Source organism: Pongo pygmaeus, chromosome 6 (assembly GCF_028885625.2).
Source record: "Pongo pygmaeus isolate AG05252 chromosome 6, NHGRI_mPonPyg2-v2.0_pri, whole genome shotgun sequence".
Taxonomy (NCBI): domain Eukaryota; kingdom Metazoa; phylum Chordata; class Mammalia; order Primates; family Hominidae; genus Pongo; species Pongo pygmaeus.
In genome coordinates, this window is record NC_072379.2 from 111744813 (window position 1) to 111765067 (window position 20255).

A 20255-nucleotide genomic window follows, 5' to 3' on the forward strand; every position below is an offset into this window, starting at 1 on the left:
TCAGAAACCAATCATAAGGGAGTGAGGTGACAAAGTATGAATAGTTCAGAATTCATCATCATTAAAGAAAACTTTAAAGTTCATTTTTCATTAAAATATTATAGTATATTCATTTATAAAGGGGAGAGGGGAGGCTTATGTAGATTGTAATTACAGATTTTCTCTCCTTCTCTCTCCTCCTTTACTGACCTCACCTGTTCTGGACATAATATTTGAATTAGCATCCCAACTGGGACAAGGACAAAGAGAGTGCTAGTAAAAGAGATAGAAAGATAGGACAATTTTTTGAAGTAGTATTTTTTCTCTTCTATCATATGTAAATAATATTTCTCCTTATTAAACATTTACTTATTTCTTAGTATTAAGCTAGTATACTTTGTGGGAATAGAAAATAGGTAGAAGACAAGGCCCGTGAGCTTACAATCTTACTAGAGAAATCTGAAGCAATTAGAGAACTCCATCTCATCATGTAAAGCCACATACTGATTACATATAATTTTGGCATGCAGAAAATTGAGAAATTAATTTGTGGGTCAAAGTGATTAAAGACGAATGGGCCTATAGATTGAGTTGGATAGCTTGGGAGAGAAGGAGAAGTATGTATTTGTATGCCGATAGAGGTGTGTGTGTGTGTGTGTGTGTGTGTGTGTGTATGTGTATTTATGGAATGGTGATAAAGAATGGAAAACAGAAAAGAATGAGAGAATGATCTGGATAGATGAAAATAAAGCTGTATCATAAAGGATCTTACCAATGGGCCTTGAATTTGGTCCCAGATATATAATAGAGAGACATTGAAGGTTCTTAAACAGTGGGGTCAAATTCTAAACCACTTAAAAAATTGGCCTCATCCTTTGTTAAAAATTACTTTCAAACTTTTCAAACTTTCCTACTCATAATTTTTTTTCAAGTGTCACTGGTTCCTACCATTCTCTTATTTCCTTATGTAGCTTCTCTTTGGTGATTATGTATGTGGTACATCCTGGTTTCTGCTGCTAATGGTGAAATACATTTAACTATGTTTTTCTGCCTTCTGTCATGGAGAAGCATCTAAGGCAAGAAGCTGGGTCTCCTATTTCCTTTATTATATTCCTCCTCATCCTTATGATGAACACATTATAATTGATCATGATTATCAATATAAGTATAGTTTTAGTTGGTTTAAAATAGAATGTTTCTCAGTTGAATATTTATAAGAATCTATTTTTTCATGTACATACAATTTAAATTGGTTTTAAAATTGTAACAGAGAGCAAATCTTTCTCAGTAAGACTCACTACAGTAGAAAATGTGTTTCTCTCTTCTTTTTTTTTTTTCCTGAAAATGACAGTTTTTTATGCCCATGATGGAAACACAAAGCACTGGAGCTCATGTACTACAGAAAATGCTCAAGACCTTCCAGGCATAACAAATAATAGCACCACAGAGAAGAATACAGGTTCTTTCTGCATCGAGAAACTCAGTTGCATTTTATCTAGAAACATTGATGGCAATTATTGTTCCAAATTTCCAATGCTCTGTGGGTGTATCAGGACCATCTAAAAATAGGAACACTTGTTTCTTTGAATTATAAATTCTAGGATGCATGACTATTTTCTCTACTATATTACCTACCAACTTCCTTATTTTTAATAGTAGCTAAAAAGTTACTACCATGATAAGACTATCTTTTCTAATTAAAAGTCAGCAAGCCACTGGATTCAAAATATAAAAAGGATGTTTCACAATAAATCATTTTAAAGTATAAATCAGAAAGTGTCAATAAAAATGTACTATTAATTATAGACATTTAAATCTAAACCTTGTGTGTAATTAAAAATAGTATACACTTTTGCACTGGGTTAAATTTAAAAGCCATTTTTAATGCATGTTAGGCATAGCAAAAAAGTCTATAAAAAGAAAACTAGATTTATGTTCAGTTTGCAAGTCTCTAAGACTAAAACCCAAGCCAGTAGCAGGTTTGATCAAATGATTTATTAACAACCCTGTAGAACTCCTTGTATATAGTAAGTGCCTAATAAGTATCCATTCAAAAATAGGTCCTTCTGTAATCGAAAACTGTGGTGATATTAAAACATATTCCTAAATTTTATGGTTTGTATGTTTGAAACAGAATCTTGAAACAGGTTTGCTACCCTCTAAAAGAAATCCATGAACTATTTATAACATATTTATAATTGGAGATAGAACATAAAAAAATACAAGGAATAGAATACAAAGAAATAATGGGGCACAAATATCCATAATTTAGTCATCTGAAATGGAAGCAGAGCATCAAGTCTGTCTTATTAAAATTAAAAGCTCTGTTATGAAGTTGGCACATGAATAAAGCAGAATACCAGTGAAAGAATATTTTAATGTGCTGTAGATATTCTCCAGTGCTGATATCAACAAGCAGGGATCACTTTGGGCGTACAACTGCTTAGGTAGAAACCTAGTTAGCTGGAGTACTATACATAGGAAGTGGCTTTCAGTGGACCAGTGTTAGCTGTGGGAAGCTATGTTGATTCAGAGTAGCCATGTCACTTATATCCGGGGAATATCAGTGACCCAGATGGGCAAATCATAGATTTTTTTCAAGCCAGTGGAATTTTAGAGATCAACCCCTTCATTATACAGTTGAAGGGACTAAGAGGTCAAGTGAATTGACCTTGCCCTGTAGCTGATCAGCAGCTCACTGCCTAACATCCAGGCTGACATGCTTTTCTTGACTGCGTAAGGTAATTAAATAGAAGCTATGTTTACTGAGACCACAGAAAACACCAAGCTGGCATGGGAGGAAGATAGCAGCTATTATTTTAGAAGTTGGAACTACCTTGACACAAGAGTTCCTTTAACACTTATCTCACATATCTTCTTTATGGCACTTATCGCATTGTCCCATAATTTGTTTATGTCTCTGTTGCTAGATGGTGAACTGTGAGAGGGCCAACCCACATACACAGTAAAAAATAAAATTTATTTAAGATGCCAGCAAGAGGTAAAGCAAGAGGTCAAATAAAAAGAAGGAAGTCCAGCCCAAGTGGAATGAAAGCAAGAGGTTCAAATGGCCAAAACAACAGCCTACAAAAATGCGGTGACGAACGACCAGGTGTGTTAACAGCTGACCACGAGTCAAGAGTTAGAAAAGTGGGGAGACCGTGTGATGCGCAAATACCACGCAAACAGTACTTATGGGGTAATTCTGCCATTGTATTATCCATGAATTATCCCTTTACTATGTATAGCTACAAACACTAGTGTTATAGAAGGCTGTAGAGCAATTTCAGAGTAGGGAAAGAAGTGTAATTAGTTGGGACATGGACTGGGAATAATGGTCCTGGAAGGTGGACCTTTAAAGGGAGACTTGACAGACTCCAAGAAAAGACTGTACCCAGCCTGTGATAATCATCAACTTTAAATCTCCACTTTACATAGAATGTGACAAAATTGATTTAGTATTGCAGAATATGAGCCAGATGTAGGTAAAACTCCCTACCTGATGTGAACTGTGTAACTCACTTTTAAAATCTAAGCAACGTTCTTCTAAAAAGTTATTTGAAAAATCAAATAGATTCTCCTGTTTCTGCAGTAATACAATTATATATGAAAGCAGAGAGGGATATTAGAACTACTATTCTTTGCTTCCTTCAGATTCTCCGTGGGAAAGGAGAGAGAGAGCAGCAAGGTGGGGGTGAATTCTGAAGGCTGGGAGCTCTGTTTCTGCTCAGTCACTTCTGCTCCCATTAGTCTCTAACCTTGGTCAGCTATTTAAAAAGAACAAAAGAAAACAAAACAAAAAACAAAACAAAACCAGCAGTAGCAGCAGTAATAACAATAACAATAGCCAGAATTTACTGAAGTTCACAATGTGCTGGTTACTGTACTAAGTGATTTACAGCTATTCTTTGCCAACTTGCGCAAGTTACTTAACTTCTCTGTGCTTTAGTTTCTTCATTTGCGAAGTATAGATAATAATAGCATCTAATTACTGTGATAATCAACTGAGCTGATATATGAAAAGTGTTTAGAACAGAGCTTGATACATAGTAAATACTTAATAAATAATATATTTTTATCTCATTTAATCTTCGAAGCAAATCTTAAAATGTTGCTACTACTTATTCCTCAATTTACAGATAAGCAAATTGAGACTCAAAGGGTTTAACTGATTTGTTTAAGACCATAGAGCTAGTAAGGGCCAGAATAAGGACTTAAACCTCCAAATGTCCTGCTTTTTTAACCTCTACACCATGCCGGCCTTCCCAGTTCAGTACCTAAATCCCAGCCACACCACATAAATTTCTCTGATTAGTGAATCCCTATGTTGAACACATCATGAGCTTTCAAATCTCATTGCCTTTTGCTCATCTTGTTATTCCCTCTATCTGAAATGACTTTCTCAACTTTGTCAAGCAGATTAAATTAAAATTATCCTTCAAGACTGAGTTCAAGTGTCACCTCTTCTATCTCACCTTCCTGCTCCCACTTTCACAGAATTAATTGCTTGTTTGTGTTCTTTTAACACTTATCTCACATATCTTCTTTACAGCACTTATCACATCATCTCATAATTTGTTGATGTCTCTGCTGCTAGATGGTGAACTATGAGAGGGCCAGCCCGTCATACGCAGTAAAAAATAAAATTTATTTAAGATGTCAGACTCTGCTAAGGGCTTCACAAGGGTGCACACTCCCTGAATCCTCTCAAAAACCCTAGGACATATGTACCATTGCAGTCCGCTTTTTATTGATGAGGAATAGAAAGGTTAAATAACTTGCCCAAAATCACACTGCAGTAGATGCGCAATAAATGATTGTTCTACTGAATTATGTCTAAGTAAAAATGCTTAAGAAAAATGTTCAAAAATTCCCTTTTTCACAGAAGAAAATGATCTTTTAACTTTTAAATTTTTGGATGAAAAAGAACAAACTCTTTTTTCATCTATTTAGTCAGATTTTTCCCCCTGAAAGCTATGAAAAGAAACAATTAATTAACTTTAGCTAGTTCAAGCTCAAGTGTCAATTCAGCTTTAAAAATTATAATTACTTTTCCTTATATTGTAGGATTATAGTCATCTTCCTTATATTGTGGGATAATGAATGACTTGCTTCCTTATCCCATAATCTTGAATACCCTTATAAGTTAAATGTTACTTTATTGTCTGTCAAAACCACACAAACCAGGAAATACATTACAGTATCAGTTTTAATATTTGTGTCAATAATCTATTATTTTCCAAACACAGAGAGAAAAAGGAATTGCTTTCTGCCTCCAAGCTGAACTTGGAACCTAGGTCTTTCTGAGCACGATGTTGTCCTACGTCCCCAGAAGGAGCCAAGGAGGCAGCTGTGAATGTCAGATGTGAATAATTCCAAACCCCAAACCACCTGGGGCTTTGAGGCCTTTTTTTTTTTTTTTTCCAGTTACTCAGAGGGAAACACAGTCTCCTTGCTGTCCTCTGGGGACCTTTCAGGGAGCCAGCCCTTGTAATAACTGCCTGTTGTGGTGAGAGGAAAACTGGCTTTAAAAGCCTTTTAACCCAAAGGGATTGAGAAGCTAATAGACATCATCCCTTTGGCAAAAAGGGATGATGTAAAACTCCTGCCCCATTTTAAAAACCAGGACTTGTTTATATAATCTTTTCATACAGTTAAAGCTTTTTTGGTTTTAATATATTATTTAGAGCCTGTTACATTGCAGCATAAGGAAAAAACAGTTATCAAAAAAACAAACAAACAAACAACAACAAAAACTTCTCTCTACATTGCTCCAATTCAAATATGCCTTTAACTTATTTGACTGTTTTGACTGACGGCCAAAAAAGAAATTCCAGTCATTTGCAAATGTTATTTTCATTTTAACCACTATACAGACTAATTATGAATTTTTGCCTCAAAACTGGGCAGTTCTACCATTTTAATGTGTAAAAAACGTTTCTGAGTGAATTAGAAAACTCACCGAACGCTGACATGCCCACAGCTGACAATAACAACAACAAATTTCAGCAGTAAACAGTTCTTAGTATATCCTGCAATTTCCATTTAAAACATTTATAAGAGAATATTAACAAACATGAAAGTGATATATTTTGCATAGAAAAATAAACTCACAAGGTTTTAGAACCATAAATAACCCACAATTCTGGTTACCATCTACCTTGATTAACGTCTTTAGCCAGTATTTGAAACATCACCATTTATCATCTTAGCTTCTTTCTTTTCTTTTTAATATGAAATTAATGCAAACTGCTTTTGTTTTAATAATAATAATACAGTCTATGCTACACATGGCATGAAATAATGAAACCCAGTAAATTTATCCAATAGTGAATACACATAAGTGAAGAGTTTTTGCTCTGTTTGCAACTGTCCTACAGTAATCCCAGGTGCAACCCAACTCATTATGACACAGTTTAGCTGAAAAATGTAATCTGTATGGTTATAAATCAGTTTCATTGTACTTACAATAGAAATAAATTTTGGAGGTCAAACCAACTTTTCAGCTGACAGGCGATTAGGGAGTTTTATTGTATTCCAATTAAGGAGCAAAAAAAACATTGAAGGGGTGGCATGCTTTAATAATAAAAGATATGCAGCCTGTTTCACAAGTTACTTGGGAGGGCCCCTGCAAGTCATCGTAAGATGCACACAAATAAGTCATTCCTTTGATTGCATTTTACCCATGCATTTTCATCCTATCTTGCAGGAAGATATGAGTATGTCAGAAAAGACAGCTCCATGTCTCTTAAAGCAGTTGAACTATCTCTGTTTTGGAAGTGGATAGTTGGGATATGAAGGGAACTTTGGAAGGGAAAATAGATTTTGCTGTTATTATGTAGACAGAATTAACTACATGGGAGCTGGTTCTAAAATACAACACACTGATTCGTCTAAGTGTGGGTGAAAGGTTCTTGGTGCTTTGAATAGAATGAGGGGGTTCCCTCTCAGTTGAGGGAGTATGTTATAATATATACGAGATCCCAAATAACACTGGGCAAAGATAGGTGATAAGGCACCGAAGTGAAAATGGAGAACAGTCCATTTATGGCCATTAAGACCAAGTTCTTCTTAGGGAATTTTTACCATATTAACACTCACAACTCATTGCTACTATGTATTTATTGTTTCTTTCCCACTAGATTAAGAAATCTAAATGAGAGACTGTTCTGCTTTGCTTTCCACCATGCACTCAGCACCAAGCCCAGCACCCAGCACATATTTGTTGAATAAGTAAATAAATGAACAAACAATTCAGGTAGCATCCATGGAAGTTGAGGCAAATGGATAAGTGGCCGTATTTATGTGTTAACAATCATAAATCAGTTAACTTCTATAGACAATCCTGGAGAGAAATCCAACCAGCTGATATCTGCAAAAGATAATTCAGTCAATAAGTTATCCTATCTACAAATAATTTTTTCATCTAATCACTATAGTCAATTTTGTGTTATTTAAATGGGGTCTCTGTGGAGAAATGGGCAAGTTACTCACCTCTTTCTGCCTCGGTTAATACCTGCATAGGATTCCACAGTCACAGACTGAATGCCTAGCTTCAGCCAGGCATCTCACAGATAAATCTATTACGTGCAAAATGAACCAGATGAAATAGTACAGATGTATCCATGCAAACATTATCACCACCATTATGAAAAACAATTTAAAGGCCGTTCAGCTCAGATGTGTGCTCAGTCCAAGAGGGAGACACATTATTATTGATAATCAGTCTCACAGGGAAGTTGGACACCCCCTGCCCCGCTACAGTGGGAATATATTTTTATGGATTAAAGATTAATTACATTAAATACTGAATTTTGGAATGAGTGCTAAAATAGATAATGTGATTTGGTCATTAAGACACTGAAGCAGGTTTTTATTTTGTATGATTACTACTCTTACCAGTTGAGTTACAAATGGCATTGATTCACTGAGGATGTGTCTTGTCAACTGCTTCCTGCTTGACCTGCAAATGCCAAGTTAGTCAGGAGTAGGCTTAAATAAAAGTCACTGCAGTTCAGCCTGACTCACTGATTACTGGGGCTGGTTGCTTACCAAAACTGTGGGAATCGGTTATTCCAAATAGCTAGGTGGAGTCAGGCAGCTTCACGTGGCCTTTGCTCTTGACTCCTCAGTCCCCAACTCTTAACCCATATCTGTTTTCTTGTCTATGCAATGGTGAACCTGTTCTCTCTGGCCTTAAGATTATTGCTGAATTTTCTACTGATTGCTGGTGATATTTGAACCTCTAAGCAAAGTTAGTCATTATCATCATTGAAATTACATTTCTACTATAAATATTTTTGAGTTGCAATCACAATGTTATCAGAACATCTTTTGATAATATTTCCTTTATTTTAGATAATGATTTCAGTACCAAGGAGACTTTATTGCTAGATCCAACTCACTGTTGTGCATTAAATTTTGTCTCAGATCTAATCAACTTTGCTGTAAAGTAAAAATGAGGTCAGAATGCTCACTAATTCATGGCTTGAGCTGTCCTTACAAGAGCAAAACTGAATAGTTGCATATATCATTGAAACATTTCATTGATTAATTTTCCTTATTTATATTGATATTCTCTTTACAGAAGTACTATAGCAATATGGAATTCTGTTCTGTTAGATTCCTAATCTTAATTATCAAATACCAAAAAAAAAATAAACTTCACAAAAACCAACCAATAAACAAAACAACAGAAAGCAAACAAAATAATAACTTTTTCTAGTTTTGTCATAATGTTAGTGTAAACCATTCTTCTTACAAGTTGTGTATTTAGAACCCCAAATTTCTATTGTACTATGCTCCAAATTAAAGTGTGATGTTTATATTAAAATTCTGAGCCAATTAACTAAGCAGGTACACATCTCTAAATACTACTGGCATTTAAGAATAATAGAGGGATGATTATAATAAACTACCAAATAATGCTTTTACAGATAATATTATGTCAGTTTATCAGCATTATGTTGATTATCATTCATACATTTCCAGTCTGGAATATAGTAGCTACAAGAATCAAAAAGCAAAACCATAATAAAGCTAGTCTTCCTAGTTTGTGCTTGCCTCCCAGATTAAAAAAAAAGTTGTTATGTGCCAAAAATGTAAAACTTATTTCAAGAAAATTAACAGGCTACACGGGTAAATTTTGGCAAATGCAACTTTATATTGAAGTTCACACATCTGTATCTTAAAGAATGAGACTCACAGACTCTAATGTATTTCTAAAATACCAGAAATCATATTATAAGCTTTCACAAGTTAAAACTGAAATAATTTAAACTACCAATACACTGAATGTGCAGAAAGTATAAACAAGACTGTGCCTTCAGTAGAATAAATGCTTCACAAATTGTGCAGGATGTCATACTAAGGCTGTGGTCTCCCCTTGACAGCTGACTTAAAATATAAACATACATCAACTGCCTGCTTCTTAGAACACTTTAGAAAGGGTAGCACACCTCAAAAGAAAATCTCATTATTTCAGTGATGTGCACTTTAAGTTTCAAACCATGTGAGAAAAAAGGAAAAAGTACTAAATGATCTTCCATGCACTTTCAGATGAATGACCATGACCGGTTACTGATTTGATATCCCTTGGCTATTTGCTCCAATGCTAAATAAGATGAAGGATACTAGATAACCCTTTAAGGCAACATGTGTTTATTCTGCATTATTAGAACTGCTCAGTTGTGACAGGCTGGTACCATTAATGTTGCCTCCCAGACCAATATCTAGCATTTGTAAAATATAAATGAATTGGAAAAACTTTATACCAAATCAACAAAAACCACATAATACAGTTCAATGCTAGCAATCTTACTAGTAGATAAGGAAAGTGGTATTTAGAAATAGCAATGTATTAATACAAAAAAAGTAAACTCTAATTGGAACCAATACACTGCTTTGGAATGCTCCCCAGAACTTACAAGGCGGTTTTTAAAGTGTGATATTCCAATAATTCTTGGCACATCTTTAGTGGATTACAGTACTTTAAGTCCCCAAATATTTTAGTCTTTGCAAAATAATGATAGTATGAAATGTTTTAAAGTCTTCCAACTTCTAAAATTAGTTTTTATCAACACATTTACCTCATGTCAACTTAATTTATTAAGATGTCCAATGCTAATTGTTTTTTGATGTTTTTTCATATGTAGTGACATACAGAGCATTTAGCACTGATACTTAGCACCTGCTACTTCATTATCTAGTTTTTGACCACATAAAGAAACTTAGGGCAGTGGTTCAGTCCTTTCTTAATTACAAACCTTCGCTGGCAGTCAGCAGGATCACTCTGAGATTTAAAATAGGATTATAGGTGAACTATTGCAAAGACTGCAGAATGTTGCCCAAATCCTTAAAACTGCTGATTCCATTCTTGAATTTCTTCTCAAAATCTGGCTATGGGCCACAATTGCTCAGCAGAGAAGGTTAGTTTTCACAAGGCTAAAGATTTACAGATGCTCCCTCATATAACACAGTAAGGTTCCCTTGGTAACCTGGATTTTCTGCAGTAAAGAAGGGTTGTGCTGAAACAGCGCCTCAGCTCCCTGTTTGAGAAAATGCAGACAAAAGGATTGATTCCTGCTTGGGCAAAACTCATCCAGACAGCAGCTGTTAGAAATCCCCCTGGTACTACAGGCCCTCTTGCAAAAACTCTCCAATAACAGGCCACCAGGTAGGGGCCCCACAAGGTTAGAAACAGAAAAGTCATTATATAGAACATTCTGCTGATTCTTTTCTCCATTTTGAACTCGTCTAAGACCAATAGCCTTCTTCTGCCTGTGGTGTTTGCATTTTGCCTGATGCCCAGCAAGGTGGGTGGTGTGGGACCCCTTCCAAATCCTGCTAGCCAATTGGCAGCTGCCTGGCCACTGGCTCCAGGACCATGAAAAGTCCAGTTCTGGCTGACTGCTGCTACAAACTGGACTGGCTTCATTTTCCTTCGATCGTGGACGAAAAATATCAGCTTGAGGTAGACAAGCTGTGTGGCTAGGAGGATGAGAGCAAGAAGCAGCATAAATCCTAAGGAATCATTAGCCCTGAAGGAGCGGTGTTGGAAGGTGCATTGATCTTCCTCCCTAATGAATGAGTAAGTGCCCACGTCTAAAACCGGGGGAAATGCCATGGCCACAGACAGAGTCCACACCATACAGATCACAGCCAGACACGTCCAAAAGGTCAGCCTCTTTGTATAGAAGCGGTGATGGGCGATAGCTAAGTATCTGGTGACACTGATGCAGAAGAGCATGAAAGCAGTGTGGAAGCAGGACAAAACCCCCAGAAAGGCAATCACTTTGCAAGTCAGAGTCCCATAAGTCCAGGTAGAGCCATTTTTGACAGAGTTGAATACAAATGGGAAACAAATTGCAGATCTGAGGATATCTGAACAGCAAAGATCCAACAGGAAGTAGTAAGGTGCTCTATGCAAGGTCTTATCTTTCACTAGCAAAATGGAGATCAGGAGGTTGCCCACCACGCTGACTCCTATTATGAAACCCAAGGAAGTCAGTTTCAGAAAGGCTGTTAGAGGCGATAGATTTTGCAAAATGTTGTCGGCTGCATGGCTATAGTTCGCCATAGATGGATGGAGGATAAGGATACAGCCTCAGTCAAGTCTCATGATCTAGATATAAGAACAAGGAAAAGATAGATCCATACATTTTACTGAAAATATAATCCACAAAGAGAACTGATCAGGATCTGCAGTCATGCTTCCTCTTTTCTTCCACTTGTTTTGCCATCAGAATATCTGGAAAAAAAAAAAAAGAGCTATCAGTTCTTAAGTTAACAAGCAATGATGTCAGACAGTGCTAACAAAGCTGTTCACTTACGGGGAAGCAAATAAAGTTTTAATTTTGAATACTAATATTTGCTTTACTAAATATTTTTGCTCGAGATTTCAGAGAATTGGCTTGTTTAGTTTTCCAAGCTAAGTGAATTTTAAAATGTCCCTATTTTGGACAATATCCATTCGATAGGGTACCTTTAGGAGAGAAGGAATAAAATGTCCCATTCTTGTAAAATATGCCAGTCCAGGAATTAACCACTGGAACTGCAATGGAATCTACAAGATTGCTATTAGGAGGCAGAGACACTACCTACATTTATTTGAGATCTGTTAGTATCTGTCAGTGTTTCACAGGCAGCTTCTCTGTTTGATGTGGGTCCAAAGAACCCGTGCAAAATATATCTTAAGTGCCACTATTCATGCTGCATAAGAGTATTTGTTGATTCATCTTAAAGCAAAATTTCAAAATTAGACTTCAAAATTAATAGGAACTTACTTGTCCCAAGATTTGATGTGATTTAATCATTTGTATTTCCCTCTCCACCCTACCCCCCACTTCTGGCAAATCTTTTAAGCCCACATGATTATTAAAATGGTTAATGTAAATATTGGACAGGGAAACACACCCAGAGGAATAATGCACTTCCATTTGTAAACCTTGGCTGCCTGGATTCAAATGAATGTAACATGAACCTGTATTTCTTGGGCAATTAAGCCTTTCCCATTTACACTGATAACCTTTGTTGCAAATCACTAGTGGCTTCTTTTTAAAACAAAATGCACATTGTCTCGTAGGTGCCTGGACCACATCAGGGAAATCGGCTTCCTCTGTTATTCCCACCAAGCGTGTTTCCTTTGCCACTTCTCACTGGCCCGGAATATGCTGATGGAAGCCCAGGCAAAACTGCGTTCGATGATTTTAATTTCCCCACCGGTACATCCTCGGGTAAATACCGATCGCATCATGCAACATTACGAAACCTGAAATCCGCCACCCCTGGATTTATAATGGGGGGAGGGTGGAGGAGGGGGAGAGGGAGAGAGACATGCATTACATACGCGAAGATGGGGAGAGAGATTGCTTCTGTGCTGCAAAGGAACCGTTCCCGGTGATTCGCAGTCTGATATTCCTCAGTCTTGAAAGGCTTTCCAGAAATGGAGCTCTCAGTAAGCCCTACTGAAGATGCATTGTCTGAATGTACTTCCATTATGCAGTTTATTGTCACAACACACACACACACACACACACACACACACACACACACACCCCACACACACACACACAACCTGAGGGAGGGCTCTTTCTCGGTGAACCTGCAGTTTCATCAACACTGTGCATTCCCCCACGTCCCCCAAACTTAACCAAGAGTATATCCTCCTACCTGTTGGTGTTGGATATCCCGACAGACTATAGCTTCTTCTTTCTATAAATTGCTGATTTTTTTTCTTTTTTTCTTTTTCTTTTTTTTTTTTTTTTTTTTTTTTTCCTTAGTGCCTTGACTGAGCATCCAGGCAGGGCTCGGCGGCGCCTGCGCGCTGGAGCCTCCTTGAGCTCCAGCCGCGTCCTCCCCTGTCGCAGCGGCACGGTCTCCCCCAGTAACGCAGGGGCCGCGGCGGCGGCGGCTGCGGTTGCGGTGGCGAGGGCGGCAGCGGGGCTGCTTCAGCCTCTGTGGAACCAACAGGAGCCCCTACCTGTCTCCAGAGCTGCCTGGGTTTATTGACTGCCCTGTCCAGTTCAACTGGCAGCATTAAGCTTTTGTCCCTTCGTGGCTGCTTCTGAACTTTTCCCTCCCTGCATTTGTAGTGGGGGGCTGGAAAGGCCCTTTCAGGACCTCAGGCCCATCCTCTTCCCAAAGGCAGAGCACGAGGAAGTCACAGTGCCCGGGACTCCCGCCCCCTCCCTCAGCTTCCCGGAATCCTAACCTTCCCCAAACACTTTCTTCATTTTTCTTTTAGGGTGGTCCAAACCACCGGAGGCTTCTTTTAGATTTTTTTTTTTAAGTGATATCTCCAGCTAACCTTTAAATTTGCAGGTTAACTGGAAAAAGACAAGAAAAGAATGGGAAAAAAGAAAAAAAGTTATTTAGTTATTTATTTATTTTTTCCCACAGTTAAAAATCTTGTCAATGGGGAAGAAGGGAAGGCACGTTAGGGCAGCTCTGTCTTTGTTAGTCATCTTCTATTCTTCAAAGCACGCAAATATGCGTAAAAGTAGGGAGAAAGCTAAGTTCAGAGGACAACTACAATATGATTTACATTCAGTCTACCTTAAAGGATGTCACTAAAGAATCAGGCTTATAAAATGTTTAAATGGCTATTCCTGGCATTCCACCCCACCAAGCAACAGTATTCCTTTTCCCTTCTTGCAAGTTCGGCTGACCAATGATGGGTGATGTCAAAGCAGTTATGTGTACGAGTTTCCTTTTTTCCCCTTTGTTATTACAGATGAAAAATACTAGAAATATAACAAATACATAAAACTTACACCAGTCCAAAAGGTCGGATGATACCACAGACACCACAAAGCCTGACACGTGGGTGCTTAGGAATGCCTCTAGAATCATGCATTTTCTTATTTTACCATTTCCGAAGAGTTTTGTTTGTGGAGGTGATATAAAATTTTAAGCAACAACTTCCCAGTTCTCCTACCCAAAACTAGCAGACACGCTTTCATTAATTCCCAGTGTAAAACGTCTGCTTCTTTTTCTGCATGCTTTTTGCTTTATAATAATCTGTTAATGAAACAAAAAATAAAAATCTTCTCTACAGTAATAATCTGATCTCGAGACAGCAGTAAAATACCTCATTGCTGGGTGGTGAGATTGTGACATTCAGGGGAACTCAGGCCAATCAGCATACAGATAATATGGGTTAATTTACATACTGTATTTCTATTGGACGAGCCGAAGTAAAGCCTTATCTGTTTAAAGCTTGATGTCACAGTCGTTACACAAAGCCCTATGTTGTTAATACTGAAATGTTAAATTTCCCTGATTTGTTCTTGAATTTCCTACGTCCATTTAAATACATGGATGATAGGTTTTTTTTTTAGAAAAGAATATACACAAGGCACTAAACTTTGGCATTCCCTTAACTTAGAAAAATCAATCCTACAGCTATGCTGAAAGTAACTTGAGGGCATTTCCATTCAAGTAAAACATTCCACTTTTTGCAAAGCAAATGAATTCAAAACTCAAAACCATGTGGTGGTTTGCAACTTCTAAGTAAAATGCCAAATTCGTTTTTATGAAACTACAAATCACTTCAACTTGTGCTTTTTTGCTTCCCAATAAGTGCTTCAATGTACTTTGCAAAGAGTTATTTCCTGAATTTTTACAGTTTTAAAAAAATGTATAGAATAAGAGACTTAAGTTTGCTGAAGATTCATAATTGGTCAGAAGTTAGGTTGTACAGATTAGGGAAAAGCTATTTAAAAGTAAATTAAAAGAGTCACTGCACTGCCAGGCCATGAAGCAATAATGTACTCTGCCAAAAGTTATAGGGCCAAGATCCAAGGGTTTTAACTAGTCTTATTCTTTAAGTAGATATTGATTCCTTAAAAATAAGGGAGAGGGTATGTGTGTATGCAATATTCTTTCATATCCACATCTCAGGGTATAGTAAAGCTATTTTTTTCCTTTGCGGTTGAACACAGTTACATCCACTAATTCTTCAGCTTTTCCAGCTGTTAGATAAGAATGTCATTTTCTTGCCTCACAAGGAGACTCAAGAAATTAATGAGATATTTTCCATTTAGCTCATTAACTCTACTGGAGAAAACATTGTAAGCTACATCCTTCATCAGCAGGGCTTTAAAAAATATGTTTAATAGCTGACAAAAGTTTCATATCATCTACAAGTTCTCAAATGTAAAGTTATCGCTTCAAATTGTTTAGATTGTAGGCTTAATTGGTCTTAACTAATTTCTTTTTTTTTTTATTCCCTATATCACCAAACCCAGAAAATATGATTTTCAGGTTAAGAGTAAAAGAACAAAGCAAATACAACAAAACTATATGCCCTAATCCTTGGGTTTGAAGGATTCTGAAGATTTACAAACTGTTGGAATACTACATGTACTATATTGATCAGTGTATTAGGAAAACTGATATAATTTGCTTAATTTGGTTCTTATAAAAAGTACATGCCATTTTATTTTAAAAACCAATGACCTTGCTTTCAAAATTAATCTATTTCAGATTTTTGCCAACTGATGCATAGTATCATGATCAGCAAAAAAAGTGTTTTTTTTCTGTGTATTGTTTACATGAAAGTGTGTGTCAGGAAATAACACTTGGTAATTGCAAAGAATAATAGACTAAAATAAACATTCTAAATAAAAGATTTTTAGTAATTCATTTCAAATGACATGTCTTCTGCTTAAAGGGTAAAACATGTGTCTTTGGTGCTCTCAACTGTTATCAAAATTTAAAGTTGAATTTGATAAAGAGCCTTTTTAAAGTTTTCTTTAAAACTTTAGCTATCTTGGTAAGAAAGGCTCTCACTGGGGGTTTTTGCACAGAAACACTTTCTGATTGATTATTTAAAAAAAAAAATCACTAACCTGGAATAAGTGACCGATACAAAGGGAGATTATACATCTCCCTTTTTTGATAATGGTTTTCATGTCTTAGTTGATAATGGTTTTGATAATGGCTTTCACATCTTAGTTGATAATGGTTTTCACATCTTAGTTGCTGCAAAAAGTGACCTTTTTCACAGTGACATCTAAGTAACTGAAGTTTTTAGGGCATTATATTCATCTATTTGAGGAGCAGAATGGTGAAATAATATGCTAGACAAATCATGACTTGGGAGTTGGGAATAACCATAATTGTGAACATCCCAGTGAAATTTTTTCAGAATGTTAATGAGTTTTTAAAAGACTAAAAATCTGGCATGTTTCTTTCCAAAATGCTAAAAGGTTCATTTGTTAGACTTTTCTCTCTGCTCTGCCCCATAACAGGTTCCAAAGTGTTAATATAATTCATTTTTAATTTTAAAGTTAACTGCCAGGTTTTTGAAAACTTAGCAGTTTACGTTTTCTTTTTCCCTTTATGTTGACAATTTCCTTCTCTCAGAAAACTTTAAGACTTGTTCCTTTATTCAATTTATTTAACAAATATTTCTTGAGCTCCTCCTACTCTGTATGAGGCACTGTGCTAGATCTTGCAAGAAATAAGAAATCAGGAGGTAGGACCAGTTTACAGATGGACACATCACAGTAGGGACAGCCTGAATTGATGGAAGTGGAGCGGGAAAAATGAAGAGAAGCAAAGTAAGAGGAGCCATATTTCTTATGGAGTAATTGGCTCAGGGAAGCAAAGGAGATCAAGGGGTAAGAACAGACTCAGGTTTGGAACTTGGAGAAGAACTGGGAGGCAGAAGACACCATTAACTAGAGGAAACAAGAATTAAAAAGGAAGGAGCTGGTTTGGTAAGGAAAAGAGTGAGTTAATTTTAGACATGCTGAATGTGAAATGCTGGTGGAATATTCAAATGTTGATGTGTTACACTCAGTTGGAAGTGAAGAGCCCAAATTCGGAAAGTACTTATAGAGAAACGGGCGGCATTGCCAAGGGAGAGATTGTTGAGAAAGAAGAAGGTTGAGGTTAAACAATAAACAAGTATGCCCATTCCCCTCCATCTGAGCAAACCAAAAAACAAAGAGAATGCCTACATATAAGAAACAGGAAGATCATGGAAGAACCAGACATAAAACAAACCAAAAGAGGAGGATCATCTATGTTATAGACCCTGAGGGAGGAGAGAATTTCAGAGAAGGAGTGGTCATCAGTGTCAGTTGTGACTTGGAGATTTAGAAGAACAACACATAAGAAGATATCCTTGGATCTGGGGGTGAGGAAAATCATTAGCAATCTTTGAGAAAGCAGTTTCAGAAGAGAAAGTCAGACTATAAGGGATTAACAAGTGAGGGACACAGGCTTAAAGGCTTATGAGGTCAGGCTAAGAAACTATTTTGTCATTAATGACAGCACTGTCTCAGTGATAAAGGTTTGAGTGAATTCTCTTGAGGTTTTATGAACAAAGTGATGGTTATTTAAATAAATACAGCGTGGTTTCTTCTTCTGGAAGTCTTTAAGCTCTTTTTATATTACACATTACTGAAATGTGACCCTGTGAATGAGAAGAGCAAATGCAAGTTTTCCTACTAGTGCCTGGTAAAACTTGAGAGCTTAGAGGAAAAGCCCTTTGTCTGTTAAAATATTCTAAGTTGTCTCATTCACCTTTGCCTTTTTTTTTTTTTAAAGATGCAGTTAGCCTCAACCATGTAAAACAAAAAAGTGACCCCCACATGGGTATGTCATGGGTGTGAATGTGTGTGCATGTGAATGTATCGGAAGGGTAGGTGGGAAGAAGAAGCAAGTGTTGGTAAAATAACTAAGAAATAGGAAGTTAATTTACTATTCAGGTTAATGGAGAGTCACACATATCTTACATGCATTGTAAATTTTCATGAAATAAAAATGCAATATAATTTTTAAAACTCTAGAAGTATGAGGTATTTTTTCTTTGACTATTCAGAGGTTATCTCAGTCATACAGTGCATTAGGACCGTTATTATGAGCATGTGTTATATGATATGAGCAGATTATGGTTATTTAAGCTTTTGTGGTGTTCAGCTTTTGGACAAATGAATGTAATTAAAACATGGCTGAAAGTAAAGACTCTAAGATAAGTAAAGTTACCTTAGACTCTAATTAAAGAGCTTCTCATATTGACTAACCAAACTTGCATTCTGTTTAGTCCTTCCACTTTCATTTCTCTTATTTTTTTTAAACTTTACAACTTGACCCTATAAAATAAAAACAAAGACAAAACTAAAATTCCCACCCCTCATAAATATGGTTACTACTTTAATTTGGTTAACATTTGGTTAAAACAGAAGTGTGCTATCATCTGTCTAATTTCACATTAAAAAGGACTATATTAAGAATAAGTCCTGGGGGTAGCATTATTTCATTCATTTAATGAATGTTCGAGACTCCATGAGAATATGAGCTCTATTATTTTGTCACTATTCATCCCTGGCATATCAAAGATACTGGATACATTTTTGTTCAATGGGAATTTATGACCCTACTACATAAAAAATGCTGTACTAGGCACTGTTGGGGAGGATATAAAAGAAGAAGAAAGACAATGCCACAGGCTCCAACTGGACTCCATGTTTTTCTTAATTTCATAACGTTGGGATAACTATTTGTATGACGGGCAGAAAGTTTTTTTGGCCAAAGATTTACTCTGGATTTGGGGGAATTTTGTTTGCTTTTTAGCCTTATTACATTAGCCTTATTACATTCTTTATTTGCTTCACTACTCAGTAATTTTAAACTATTTTCTAATAAGTTAATGTCTGTCATGCAGATTATGAGCCAAGAGCAGATATTTTGTGCCTTGAGCTCATAACCTGGTGCTCAAATAGATGACAAAATATCTGCAGCTTTTATCTGGCTTTGGTCTTTAATTTGGATCATTAAATTTTTAATAGCCAAAAGGGTGGTGCATCCTGAAAAAAAGACCTTAATTTATCAGTACAGAAGTTTTAGCTCAATAGTATAAAAATAAACTTTTAAATGATGGATACTTTCTGCTCTAATTTTGCCTGTGGATTATTAATAATTACCTATAGGACAGAAAGCAAAGGGGTTGAAACAGAAACTGTTTGTTTCTCAGAAAAAGACTGCAAGATGATGTTAATCTTGGGTAAAAATCAGGATTATAGTTTATTGCATTTTCTTTGTCCTCCTTTTAAAAGATATTCCTTCCCCTTCTTTACCAGGCATAAATTAGAGCTGAATATAAGAAGTTCTCATATAAAATAGTGCTTATTCATCTTACTAATTGAATATAATAAAAAAAAGCTACCAGCCAAATCACTCTTTAAGTCCTCTAAGCTTGAACACAGTTCAGAGCTGATAATAAGATTTTCTAATATCTGGAACAAGGAAGCACAGAACGAAACCTCCAACAATTCAAAACAGGGCGGCAGCAGCTCACTTTCAGAAGGTAGTAATGACTAGGGCTAGTAATGACATATAATTTCAGCACATAGAATTTGGTTGGGATTGCCTTTCTCCTTTATCTGATCTAGAATCACAGCATCCTGTATTGGCAGTTGGTATGTGATTTATAGCAGTTGTTTTCTGGCATGGCTATAGTTAATGGGCCATTAATCATTTCTATGGGATATAAAGAATACTGTTGCATGCATGTATTATGAAAAATGTGTCTTGTTTATAGAGATTCAAAATACCAAATGCCTTACATCTACAAACTCTATAATCTGTACTTCTAGCTGTTACCCATCATCTCTCTGAATGGCACTATACTGCGTAGTGGTGGGCACGTGAACAAGCTTAGGAGGTGGAGGTAGGAATGGTCCCATGCACAGGGTTCCAACATTTTTTGACTTGTGCATTTCATATCACTTAATCCTGATTATGATTGTAGAATAAAGGTATGA

At 36.4% G+C, this 20255-nt stretch overlaps 1 protein-coding gene across 6 annotated transcripts; it reads right to left on the minus strand.

The window, feature by feature from the left end:
* Positions 1 to 5014: 5014 nt before the first annotated feature.
* Positions 5015 to 14583, minus strand: GPR85 (G protein-coupled receptor 85). 6 transcript variants are annotated; one of them, XR_010126971.1, is made up of 4 exons: positions 13150 to 14583; positions 12827 to 12944; positions 11638 to 11728; positions 5015 to 7351 (listed from the first exon to the last, which is right to left on the minus strand). XR_010126971.1 is itself a non-coding variant. In XM_063667741.1 (4 exons), exon 4 carries the CDS (start codon positions 11555 to 11557, stop codon positions 10445 to 10447), a length of 1113 nt encoding a protein of 370 aa, XP_063523811.1. In that variant the 5' UTR covers positions 11558 to 11728; positions 12827 to 12944; positions 13150 to 13434; positions 14253 to 14583; the 3' UTR covers positions 8323 to 10444. The 6 variants fall into 6 exon arrangements, 5 of the variants coding, with proteins under 5 accessions (XP_063523811.1, XP_063523810.1, XP_054352780.1 ...); XM_063667741.1 differs by lacking the exon at positions 5015 to 7351 and having other exon boundaries at positions 8323 to 11728; positions 13150 to 13434; positions 14253 to 14583; XM_063667740.1 differs by lacking the exon at positions 5015 to 7351 and having other exon boundaries at positions 8323 to 11728; positions 13150 to 13805; positions 14253 to 14583.
* Positions 14584 to 20255: the final 5672 nt, after the last annotated feature.